This window comes from Telopea speciosissima, chromosome 5, assembly GCF_018873765.1.
Source record: "Telopea speciosissima isolate NSW1024214 ecotype Mountain lineage chromosome 5, Tspe_v1, whole genome shotgun sequence".
NCBI lineage: Eukaryota > Viridiplantae > Streptophyta > Magnoliopsida > Proteales > Proteaceae > Telopea > Telopea speciosissima.
Genome location: NC_057920.1, coordinates 67,402,379 through 67,416,006, shown reverse-complemented (window position 1 = coordinate 67,416,006; position 13,628 = coordinate 67,402,379). Strand labels below are relative to the sequence as shown.

General features: G+C 41.3%; 1 protein-coding gene across 2 annotated transcripts in view; it reads left to right on the top strand.

Annotated features, from left to right (window-relative positions):
- The window catches only part of LOC122661694 (general transcription and DNA repair factor IIH subunit TFB4-like), a 36,199-nt gene extending 24,326 nt beyond the window's left edge, over positions 1 to 11,873 (top strand). For both annotated transcript variants that reach the window (XM_043857179.1, XM_043857180.1), the window contains exons 10-12: positions 6,460 to 6,555; positions 11,315 to 11,401; positions 11,558 to 11,873. In XM_043857179.1, coding sequence (XP_043713114.1) covers positions 6,460 to 6,555; positions 11,315 to 11,384 — 166 coding nt within the window. In that variant the 3' untranslated portion in view covers positions 11,385 to 11,401; positions 11,558 to 11,873. The remainder of the gene's footprint in view (positions 1 to 6,459; positions 6,556 to 11,314; positions 11,402 to 11,557) is intronic.
- Positions 11,874 to 13,628: the final 1,755 nt, after the last annotated feature.

Sequence of the window (13,628 nt, the reverse complement as noted above, 5' to 3'; positions counted from 1 at the left end):
TTCCACTCCACCTTCTGGTAATCTCTATCCTCCTAGTGATAGTGATTATTCTTTTGACTTACCTATTGCTGTTCGAAAAGGAATCAGGTCTTGCACTCAACATCCTATTTCTAATGTTGTTTCATACAATTCTCTTTCACCTTCCTACTATGCTTTTGTCTCTTCCTTGTCTTCTGTTTCCCTTCCTCAGAACTGGTAGTAGGTACTAACAGTTTCTCGATGGAAAAATGCTATGCTTGAAGAGATGAGGGCACTTGGGAAGAATAACACTTGGGAGCTGGTTTCTCTTCCTCCAACAAAGAAACTTGTGGGGTGCAAGTGAGTTTTCACAGTTAAACAAAAAGTGGATGGAACAGTGGACAGGTACAAAACCCGGCTTGTTGCCAAAGGATTCACACAGACTTATGGGATAGATTACCAGGAGAACTTTGCTCCGATTACGAAGATGAACACTATCAAAGTTATCCTCTCATGTGCAATCAACTTTGGATGGGAACTACAACAATTGGATGTTAAAAATACGTTTCTTCATGGTGAGCTTGAGGAAGTCTATATGGAGATTCCCCTTGGTTTTACTTCCAAGGAGTCACAAGGAAAGTTTGCAAATTGAAACACACATTGTATGGGCAGAAGCAGCCACCTAGGGCTTGGTTTGGTCGTTTCCACAAAGCTATGGTCTCAATTGGATATAGACAATGCAATGCTGATCATACAATGTTCATCAAGAAATCAGGTTGATGACATTGTTGTCACTAGCAGTGATCCTACTGAAATATCTCACCTGAAGGCCTATTTGGGAAAGGAATTTGAGATTAAAGATTTGGAAAAGCTTCGGTATTTCCTTGATATTGAGATTGCTCGCTCCACACGAGGTATCTTCCTATCTCAGTAGAAGTATACCCTTGATCTCTTATCAGAGACTAGGATGTTAGGCTACAAACCAACCGACACACCTCTTGAGGCTAATGCTCATCTCAAGAGTAAGGGTGGTGAGCCAGTTGATAAAGGCCGATATCAGAGATTGGTTGGTAGATTGATTTACCTCTCAGTCTCACATACTCGGCCAGGCATTGCTTATGTAGTACGTTTGGTCATCTGATACATGCATGGCCTCTATAGTTATCAAGGTGTCGCCTAGGAGACACCTAGGCTCCTAGGTTGCCTTGGGCGCCTAGGCGGGCACCTTGGACGTCTTGGTGCTGCCTTGATTTTAAACCCTCTCCAGCGCCTTGGTTACCTTACCGCCTTGATAGCTATAATTGACCTATATTCTACACATTTAGAAGCTGTGTTTCAGATCCTTTGATAACTGAAGTCAGCTTCAGGGAAAGGTGTGCTATTTTCTTCCCATGTTCACATGTGTGTAGAAGCTTTTACAGATGCGGATTGGGCTGGTTCTCCCAATGATTGGAGGTCTACATCTAGGGGAAAGTAACATTTGTTGGTGGCAATCTTGTCACCTGGTTGAACAAGAAGCAAATTGTGTTGCTCGATCTAGTGTTGAGGCAGAGTTTCGTGCTATGGCAGTATGACCCATGGTATTTGTGAACTATTGTGGCTTCAGAGCCTTCTCTAGGATCTCGGTGTTGCAGTTCAACTACCTATGATGTTATATTGTGATAGTAAATAAGCCATTAGTGTCACGCCCCTATCCCAAGCTTAGGCCATAAGCATAGTCAAGAGGGTGATTAGGATGACACGCGTCACCCCAATTCCTACCAGGATCAACGACACAGTGTCCCAAGCCATAGTCAGCAACTAAGGACCCACCCAAATAATTACATTTGAGAAAAGGAAATAATATTCCAATCATTGTCAGAGTTAAGATGAGCGGAAGCAATATTTACATAAAGCAGTTTTAATATGTTCAGCTGGCTAGGTGATAGAGTAATAGTTTAGCGCTGACTACCAACTGACCATGACATAACTGCTCAGAATAATAGTAAGTTATTACAAAAAGTGTTCATGATGGGCACAAAGCCCCAAAAGAATCAAAAGGTGGGGATAATCCCCAACAACATCAGTGCCCGTGAGCACAATCATCACAGGGGCAACCGTCGCCGTGTTCATCGGACACAAACTCAGGCTCCTCTGCACCAATACTATCATACTCTGCTGGCTGAGCTTCTAAGCCAGCCAAGTAGCCACCATCTGCATCAAAATCTAAAAAGTTGTGTACACAGGGGGTTAGCTCCACTGAGCCAGTGAGGGGAAAGGGGAGTACACAAACACACAATCACACATAGTCCATGATGCATGTAATGTTAAATATATTTTCCACCTAACAAACAGTCTAAGTCATGGTATATGCTACTGTGATAACTCGGGAGACATTGAGGGTCACTTAACTTATCTCCTCAGTGAAACCTCAATTATCACGAAGGAGCCTACGCTGGTTGAAGCCATCAGACCACCCAGTGGTAGACCCCGATAGTCATCACTACCCCTGACTTGGCCTCTCCCACCTCCACAGGCAATAGGTGCTCAGACTATCCAACACATACACCCCTGTTGGCAAGGGTTGTAGCATAGGGGAGCATAAATCTTAGCCACAAATATATTACATGCAAGTCCTATCGTCCCAAGAGGTATTCCGAGTGCATCAACGTCCCATTCCATCTAGTACCCGGGTACCAGCATGGCACGACGCATACAGACCAGGATGGCAAGCAATGGATATAATAAGAATTTTTGGGGTTTCAGCACCGTAACCCAATACAATGAAGTAAAGTAAACGTATCCACATTCCATCAATTCGTATCCAACATTGTTTTATATGCAAAGATGTAACATGGTAAGGATGAATGCAAGCATAAAAACCATCATGTAATCTATATAGTTATATATTATATATCAAGCCCAAACATCACCCAAAGCCCACTCATAGTTTGCTTGCTTGTCGTTCGGTGTGTTTGCCAAGGTTTGCCTTGGTGCACACACTCTCGTACAGATTCCAAAGTCTGAGGATGCGGGGAAACAATGTTAGAAGTGTATAGGTGGGTCCTATAAGGGGTCCCAACAGTTTAATTGAAGTTTGGGTCAAGACAGCAGGGGCGGATGCAGGAATGGAGGCAGCCAGGTGAGTCCGCCCCTGGATCCGTCCAGGACAAACCCTGAAAATATATGGAACGGACTCATGGGCGGATGTGGAACATGAATCCGCTCGTGCATACGCCAATCCCTGAGATATTCCCGAGAGTGAACTGAGCTAGGGGCGGATTTACCAAGTGAGTCTGCTCGTGGCTCCGCCCAGGTTAAATAGCTAGGTTATACCGGACGGACTATCGGGCGGAAACACGACAGTGGATCCGCTTGTGGATCCGTCGACTTTCTTTTAGAATCTGTGAAGATTCCCACCTCCATCCCTTCATCCATGGAGCCATAGAGGTCCTAGTGTTGGGGAGGTGAGTCCAAACCTTCATTGGAGGTCCAAAACACATAGTCCTTTAAAGAATTTGGAGGATTCAAGGGATTGGATCCATCTCCAAGGTTTTTCCCAAACTTAAACTGGGTCTTCAATGCTTGAACAGCAAATTAGGTTATCAAATCCATGAAGACAGCAAGGGAAAGGGATGAGATTCTCAAAGGGAGCATTCATTAGGAATTATTGGGTTCCCAAGAGAAACCCCAAGCTTGGAATCGAATCCAAGGGAATCTCCAAACCCGAAAATGGAAAAGAGAGGGAGAAAGGTGAGGACATTTACCTTAAGGATGGATTAATGGATGGCTTCCACCTCCACAGCTTTCCAATCTTCCCTCCAAAGCTCTTCTTCTCTAAGGCCTTCAATGCTCCTCAGCTCCCAACGTTTTGGGTTGGTAGGAGAAGTAATGAGCCTTAATGGCCAAGTTTTGCCCTTAAAACTAATCCCCACTTAGGGCCTGTTTGGCCTGGGCTTTAAGAGTCAAAACTCATTTAAAAGCCTATTTAGGCAAATGGGTCCACCTATATGGCACACCCACAAGCCAAGGAGACCAAGGGTGGGGCCAACCTTGTCTAGGTGCCTAGATAGGATGCCCGGGACACAGGGTGTGGGTCCCACACGAGGAAAACATCCAAAAGCCTAAAACAGTACGGGCGGACTAACGGACGGAGGTGGTCTTTATGAGTCCGTTCGTGCGTCCGTTGCTGCTGTAAAGGGCAAAGCCCTAAAGAAATTGATTGGGCTTTGGCCCACACTTCAAGGCCAACAAGGGGAAGGTATACTAACATTCATAAGGGCAGTATCTTACCCCTCGACCGTCACGACGTGTCCTTCGTGATCCCGAAGAGTTTCCCGATCGCGATGCTAAGTTCATTGCCGAAAGAGGTGTCTAGGTGTGGGGACACAAGGAACGCCTTCCAGTACTCTTCACTCCAAGGACTTGTGCTAGGAGGATAGTCGACGAAATCACCATCAATAAATCTCCCCCACTGCCGGTTAAGGAACCTCTCCTCTACAGGTAGGCCCGTGAATTGGTCAACTATCTTGTGGCTAGGTTTGACCACAAGTGAAAACAGCTCACCAGCGTACACGGCAGTAGAATCTACACGTAACCAGAGAGAGAAATTATAATTAATAGTAAATACGGGCGCGGATGTAACAATTAGTATTGCTCATAATCTTGTTCAGCATGATAGGACGAAGCATGTGGAGATTGACCATCATTTTATCAAAGAAAAATTTTAGCAGGGTGTTATTTGTGTTCCTTTTGTTAAAGTCTAGTGATCACTTAGTTGATGTTTTCACCAAAGGTCTTAGTAGTAGAGTTTTTCATCCAATTGTGTGCAAGTTGGGCTTTAATATCTATACACCAACTTGAGGGGGGAGTGTTGTAATATGGGTATAAGGGTAGAATTGTCCTAGGGGCATTACTGTGCTTGTACTTGTTCTATTTTATTATAAATAAAGCCTATTGTCTACTTTAAACTTTGCAAGGATAAACAAGAATGTATTTGAAACTAGTAAAATATCCTCATAATGGATTTCCTTGAATTTTTTTTGGGACAGGAGGACAATTTAGTGTTCTTACCCTTCTAAAAATTCTCCTGACTTGCTGGGCTGTGCCTCTTTCCTCTTACTTTTTTTTTTCATTTTTTCTTTGTATTTTCCTTACCCCCCCCTTTCTCATCTCATTTCCCCATCTCTTCACCTTTTTAATTTTTTTAAGAACTCTGTTTTCCCTACTTTGTTTTGTTTGGATCCATGTAGCCGACCCCATTAAGTTGGGAAAAGGCTGAATTTTTTTTTGTTGTTGTTGTTTTACCCTTCTAAAAATTCCTCTTACTTTAGATGCACTAATGAAAGCAAAAGGTGACATCTTTAAAAAAATTCAAGCACAAATCTGAACCTTTGCGTGACCAGCTATGAATCTGTTCAAACTGTCCCATTGAATGCCAATGGCTTTTAAGAAAATTATAATTTATAATTGGACTTACTACTGTCTCCATATAGAAAGTGCATCTTGGCATTGCCTCTGTATATGAATCAAGAGATCCACCATGAGCAGCATTTTATTGTGTAAGGCCAACCATTAGAAATATCCTCTTTTGAGAAGAGGATGGGATTACCCCATGCATTTATACCAGTGAGATGCAGAGGCTTGGACTGAACTAAATTCACAAAATTTTTCTTGTTTTTATCTTTGCTAGTGTTATTTTTACCTTTTGAGGGAGTGACGTGCCAAATTCCTGCCCAGGGAAAAAAAATGAATTGAGTGCTTTGAGATGTTAATGATATGATTCTAAGAAATAATTTTTCTTTTTAGATTAAATCTATCAGTATTGTAGATGGTCAGATCCAAATTAATGTGAGTAGATTAAATCTATCGTGCTTGGCGCGTTGGTCAAGTGCTCACTTGCTGAACGCTTGGTCATGGGTTCATGTCCTGGAAACAGGGGTAAGGCTGCATACATTAGACCCCCCCCAGACCCTGCTAAACGCGGGAGCCTTGTGCACTGGGTACAAACTTTAGATGATATCATGATAATAACAGTGATGTAAAGCACAATAAATGTACGAGAAAGAATAAAACAGTTAGCAGCTGAAATAATGGTTGTGATCTAGATTTGTCAACCCTGCTGCAGGGATTTCAAACATACAAGGTTTGGATCAGATTGGCTATGAAGTTTTGTAATAATTTAATGGTTCATAAGATTTTCATTTTGATTAGGATCATTTGAATCATCGTTGGATAAAATGATTGCAGTGAATTGGTTGTTTTGATAAAGCTGATGGTCCCAACTCGATTCTTGTTCGTACCACCAGCTGAGCTCCATGCTTGTTTTTACTTTCCTATAGTTTTAGTCTGTGTTTTGGCTAACAAGTGTTTGCTTGGACAAGAAAAAAGTTTTATGCAGAGTTGCATTTGAATCTATTAAAAGAATGTTTCTTCTATACCTTTTCTATCTTGGATTTTTTCCTTAACTGTGTTTTATTCTGCTATTACATTTTAGCTGATAAATACTGTGGTTTGTTCCAGGTGTTTTTGTCATAAAAAGACCATCGACATGGGCTACATATGCTCAGTTTGCTTGTCCATATTCTGCAAACATCACAAGAAATGTTCGACTTGTGGGTGAGTTCGTGTTACCTCTAAAGGTTACAGCTGGACCACTGCTTCCATAAAATGTGGTTAAGTGGTTTAGTCCTAAAGTAGTTTATCAATCACTTTATGACACATGTTTGCTTATTGATGCATGTTATGGTATTCTATTTGATTCAGTTGCATACTGCATTCTTTTCCCTGCAATCACTGTTTCAGTTATATCCTTTTGTACCTTTCTTTGCACCTCTTGGCTGTAATGACGCATATGCCAGTGTGTCTGTTATTATACATTATAGTATTATTACATGACTGTGCAGTATTAAGTAATATATATTTATACTGCAGTCTTCTTTGTCTTCTTACTTTAATGCTTTTGAGATAGTCAAACTTAAGATTTTATTGACCCCAAAAACAGTAAGTGTAATGCTGGCTGTCTGACTCCCTATGGTATACAGTCAGCATCTCATAGTGAAATCAAAGTTGTAGGAGATGCAGTCACAACTATTAGTGAACATAGAAAATCAAAGTTGGTGGCAAGGTTCAAAATCTCTGTTTCGGTACTAGTTTCGCCCAGCCAAAAAACCGAGTTGGGCCGAGGTCTCGGCGAGTTGGTGTAAATTTTTTTTTTGAACTCGAAGGCTGGTTTCGGTGGATTTTAGACCTACTTAAATACAATGACACTATCAGATTTTCCAAAAACAAAGTCCAAATAGGAGTTTCACTTTGGACACTAGGTTGGTAGGCGATGATGTACTAATAGGCCCTATTCTACCACATAATTTAGTAATTGAAAGCAATCATATTATACAATTAATATAAAACAACTTTAATAAACACTACAAATGTAAAAGTGTACAATACATCAATCTTAACATATTACATACATCTCTATCATAAACCAGCGTCGAAAATCCTCAAAAATCAGGTCAAATGCACACTTCTCTATCAAGTTCACCGAGACAGTCGAGTTCTGAAGAGATCTCGACTGCCTCGGTCGAGATATGTACGTTATAAAGGTTAGTTTGTTCCAAATCTCGGTCGAACCAAAATCTCTAACCGAGATCTCGACCGAGTTGGGGTAATATTTCATTTCGCCTCAAGTCTCGTCTCGCTATTTTCAAAAAGAGAGATATTACCAAGATCTCGGCGAGTTCTTGAACTATGATTGGTGGCCCTCGATGATTCTGATCTGGGTCGTACTGAATTAATTGGGATCATCCGATTCCGGCCAAATGATCCTGAATTCTGGATGGGGTTTATAACATGGTTCGAGAACTCGCGAGATCTCGCCGAGATCTTGCCGAGTTTCTTGGTATTTCAAAAAACCGAGTCGAAACATGATACGCATTATATTTTTATACTTTCTCAGCGAGATCTCAGTATCGTCTCGAACCATGCAGATGACCCATATTTTTTATATTATAAGTTTACAATTTCTCGCTGAGATCTCGGTATCAGGTCTGGATATGGTTTTGACCCATTTTTTAACCCATTTTAACCCATCTACCCCCATTTAAAAGAACTTAACATGGAAAGAACTCGCAAATCTCGCCGAGTTCTATCCTAAGTCTATGACATGGGAATTCTTTGTGGATCAATATGGGGAAGAATTATTACTCTTATCACATTTTATGTAACAAATTCAGGGAACATTGATGTAATGTACTTTTTATTTGAATGTTTTGATTGATATGTACTAAATTGAATGTTTTGATTGCTAATTTGCTATGCATTACTAAATTATGTGTAGAGTAGGTTGTTTTAGTACGACTCGTCGCCTACCAACCTATGGTCCAAAGTGAAACTCATATTTGGACTTGTTTTTTGGGAAATTTGGGCATGCCATTGTGTTTAAATGGCCTGAAATAGGCTGAATATCAAGTTTCAGACCAAAAATGTGTAAAACCCACCGAGTTGGGGGTCCGAGTCAAAAAAAAAAAAAAAAGTGCAGTAACTCGCCGGGATCTTGACTCGTCTCGGTTTTTGGCTGGGCCGAGATGCCTCCGAGACCCGAGTTTTAGAACCTTGGTTTATAATCAATTAATAAAAAAATACAAAATCGAAAAAATCCCTCTCTGCCCCCACCCTTGAAACTCTTTTCTGCTCTCATCCTCTACAGCTCCCCCTCCTCTCCCTCTGGCTCTCCCTCCCCCTGCAACTCTCTTTCTCTCTCCCCCACCCCTACAAGTCTCTCTCTTTTGCCTCCTGCGACTCTCTCTTTTCCACCCTGCAACCCTCTCTCTTTTTCTCTCGAACATGTCTGGTTTTGGACCAGCTGAAGAAATGCTCCCATCAGTGATGAAAAGGGCTTCTGTTTTGCCTGTTATTAATTCGATCCACCATCAATGATTTGAAACCCATTTGCAGCAGAAATTTAATGTAAGTCTAGTATATTAGTCCCAAATAACCCACAAACCAAAATAGTAACAAAGGGCAGAATTAGAAGGTAAGAGTTTCAAGCCAAACCAGCCATGAGAAGGCAACCAAACTTGGATCGAATGGTGCTTGTATGGAGAAGAAACACTGTTGACAATCTCACTCAATGCTGATGATGGAGTTGGGAGATATGGAGGCAACACCAAATTAGAAGGTTAAGCTCTGTAGGCCAAAGCAGCGATCAGTTTGGGCTCTAGTCTGGATCGAGTGGAGGTCTTGTTGAGAGGAAGCTCTGCCGCAAATTTGATGTGATTCTGGTGGACAGAAGTGGAAACATGAGGATGGGAATGAAAATACAAGGTTAAGGCTATGGAACAATCCAGCCAATAGAATGGCTTGCAACAAGGATCGAATGGGTGTATGGTGGTGTGGTTCTATGCTCCAAAGCCCAGCAGAGTTCGATGGGGGAATATGAAGATGTGCAGTCTTGAAGTTGCAGCAGGAACTGGGACAGAAATGAATCCGCAAGGGGTGAAAAATCTCCTTAGACAACAACAGCAGTCTTAGATGAGTCTGGAGATTGATTGCAGCCTTAGAATGAGTCTTCACAGCACTAGTGTTAATCACAGGGACAGCAGCAACACAAAGGTTCGATTGCAAGGGAAGAGAAGATAGAAGAAGAGGGGGGGGGGGGGCGGGGGATGGGCTTTCTCAACCCTGGTCTCTCACCCACAGCTATCCCAGATGTTGAAACAAGGATTTACTACCATAACTGAGTGCAAGAATGCTTCAAAACTTCATTCAATAATTCAATTCTATCGTCTGCAGGCTACTAAGAGCAATATATATATATATATATATATATATATATATATATATATATATATATAGGCAGCAATACCTTGCCCCTCATGTAAACAAAAAATAGAAAGTAACTTGCAACTTAGCTTGGAACCAAAATAGAAACTTCCTATATAATCTAGCTGCCTTGTTTCAAAATAGAAACTCCTATTTTAGAGAACAAAACAAAAATAGTAACAAACTGAAATTAGAAACTAACTGCCTAATATAAACTGAAAATAGAAACTATACTATGGCAGCATTAGGATAAAATCTTTCTCCACTTGATGGGCCCACAAGATCTTCTAAAAAGCTTCCCCACACAAGGCAAATATGAGTTGTGACATTGTTCACGTGAAGAGTGTTTTGGTCTTTTCTTCTTCATATTTCGATCTACATCAAAATTGGTCGCCACAGTGCACTCCTCCTCTTTTCCTGTCATCAATGCAGGACTTCTGAGCTCCACTACCTTCTCCGTCATGGGAGCCAGAATCTTGGTCCTCGCAGCCTCACTTTTTCGGGACCAGGCCTGCCCGCTGTTGTCCTTTCCTTTGCCTCCGGTGTCTCCGCTCTCTTCGTCCTCTGCTACATACGAGGCAATTCTATCTGAGATCCACACCCAGCATATATATGTACGTGTCATTGCTCGAAGAGGGAAGAGGGCATGAGTGACAAGTGTTCTCACAAGAACTAACATGTGGTGCTCTAATTTGCTCCAGGACGACTCGCCTTCTTCCATGGTCTTCCTAGCTGCCTCCCCTACCTCCTTCACCTTTCACCTCACCTCTTTCTAGCATATTTTAGGCTTCTAAGCAATACATGGGAATATTAGTGGGAGAGTGTTTTGTTGTGGAAAGTCCAATTATGTGGTTCCAACATGCCCATGCCCAATATGTTTGGTAATCCATTCCATTACCCCCTTTATAACTGTTGTGTGGCAGTTTAGTTGGGGCCTAAATTTGGTGGCAAGTTGTTCACATCATTTTTTTAAAGGAAAAGGAACGCTACCCAGTTGTATGCTGTGGCGTGTACCTGCGCCCAATCACAGAGGGGTGCAAAATGACCGGCACACCCCTGCCTTTCCATGGGGGTGACACAGTCATTTTGCGCCCGACTGTGTCTGGGTGCAGGTACATGCCACAGCGCACGACCGGGTGGCGTTCTTTCTTCCTTTTTTTAATCACTGTCTAAATTTCAGACACCTTTGATATTCCCATGTGCTGTTGTAGAGAGTTGAAAAAAGTTTGAGAAAACCCTAGAAAATGAGGTCAAGAGGAACCGTAGAAAAATAAAAGGAAAAGGCCATACATGGTGTGCCGTATTGATGAGATATGCTAACATTTTTTATAAAATGCCTATCGAGTGGGTCCCAAACCTATCCAATGGTCAGCTTGCCAAATCATCTGTCAATGTGGTTGACAATTGGTAGACATGATGGAAAGGATTCCTAGTACAGACAAGGCCCACCTTTTTTTTAATTTCGACATTTTTGCAATTGCAGTTGACATGTAGTATCCTCTCTAGGTATGGTATCTCCTAATTCGAGGTCCTTGTGTTTTTGGTCATGATGCAGGTCTGTTTTTGGTCAGGCCCTTGGTGACACTACTTCAACAGTCCGGAAAAGGAAGACTCCAGAAACATGAATTCCCTCTTCTGACAGGTGGTTGTGGCTATAATTATTTCATTGCTTTTGGAGATCTTCTGTTCTGTTGTAAATCAATTCTAGAAGCCTAGTGTTCCTTATGCATCTTTTGCTTGTATTGGAAAAATCCTAAGGCCTCTGACTCGCTTATTGTCTGCCTTGTTACCTCTTCAGTGCTTGTTATACAAGCGCTGATACTATATGTTTGCTGCAATTGGTGCTGTACAGCAGTCATATAGTGGAATGTTGCTGATTATAAATTAGGCAGCCAGCATTAACCTCTCCAGGAATCTGGGCCATTTGTTCCAGGTAAATTATTTAAAGTGTATGAATGAACAGTTCGGCCTGAATATTCCAATGGTTAGAACGGAGAATGGCAGATGGAGTAGTGTCCCATTGGTTTTTCGTTCTCTTTACAGTTTGATAAACATCAAGAGTTGGGACATTTTTCTGCTGTTCAATTTTAGAAGGTTTCCAGACTCTGCTTTTTTCATGTAAATCATGAAAATTTTCATAATCAGGAACAATAAGGCAATTGCTGTGATGATTTTTTTTTTTTGGGGGGGGGGGGGGTGTGGTTTGTTATTAATGGTTTGATGCTCCAATGAATTCTTGTTTGATACGATTTTGAAGGACCTAAAGTGTTCTGAGGTAGGCATGGAGTCTCCCCTAACCCTTTCTTGCCAATCTCTGAGTACACCTGAGTGTTCTGATGTAATTTCTCTTTTACTAACATCATTTAAACAAAGTGGTCGGAGCCATTCTGCCTTACTCTGCCTTTTTGTAGTTTTATTTGGTCATCTCAGAGTGTTGGCGCCCAAGTATTGTAGACTTGTTATCCAATGTAATCTAAATGGCTAATGATATATTGATTTTTTGTCCAACCCACAATTGGCATGTATGATAATGCTTTAAAGAATGTTTACGGAGGTGCCTTCCAACTATCTCGAGGAGCATTTGCCAATGGCGCTTATGTTGCACCATGATTCACGTGTGAAGAATTACAAGCTGAAAACTCATTGAAGACCTTTTCTGCTACAGATATGATCTCCTGTGGTGACCATTCCTTGATGTTGAATGCCAAGTCATTTTTTGCGTGTCAAAGGTACCAACAAATAAATAAAGCTCTAGAAAGAGATTGATAGGCAAGCTTCTTATCAGATCGAAACAAAACATCCCATCCCCTCAGCCAATCAACAATAAGAGGATCCCCATTTGAGGGTGGTGAATAAGAGAGACTTCTACACCATACTAATTTTGCAAAGTCGCACCCCAAAAAAATGTGGTTTGCACTTTCTTTTTCTGCACCACACTGCTACAAGAGCGATCAATTGAAACTTTTCTAAAGTATAAACCCTCACCAGTGGCCAGTCTCATTGCACAGGAATGCCAAATAAAAGATTTAATTTTTGGTAAGGTATCTTCGAGTGGAGATTTAAAAGTTATCACAAAATGACTTCTTTGACCCAAAAAAATATCTACATGACATAAACAAGTGCAATGGAGCTTATGTTCCAAATCTTTTGTTTTTTGTCACTGAGTGACATTCAGCCAACCCTTTACGTATAATTGAATATCTAACTGTATAATACTTCAGTTGGTGTTCAAATCTAGTTTTTACATTCGCATCGTTCTCTATTCAAAAAGTAAGTTCCAATCAAAGTGCATTTTCTCAAGTAACAATGTGAAAATTTGAGAAATTATCGAAAAACCCATAAAAATAAAAGGCGTACAGGCTCCCACCACTGCGAGGTGTAGGGAGGGTCATAATGTATGCAGTCTCACCCGAGGTTGTTTCCATATTCAAACCCATAACCATGTGTTCACAATGGATCAACCTTATCGTTGCACCAAGGCCATCCTCACCATGATATATTCATCTAGTATTTGCAACATATAAACCAAAAAAAAAAAACTACTCCTTGCCAGCTGATTATCAACTATCAAGAGGTCGTTGAGACTTGAGAGGACCACATTGATGAACCAAAACCGTCAACTAGTGGTCCAACCAGTAGGGCTACAATTCACAAACATTACCCAGCCCTAGGGAAGTAAACGGATTGGATTCGGCTTGGATAGTGCTATATCTGCATCCGATTAGCTTTCGGATGGATTTGAATAGTGCTAAATGGATACAGACACGGATATGGATTGAATATTTTATCCGTTTACATGTAAATATAGTTTTTCGGATAACTATAGTCTATCCGTATCCGCATCCATTTCGCTTTCTAGAGGATTCGGA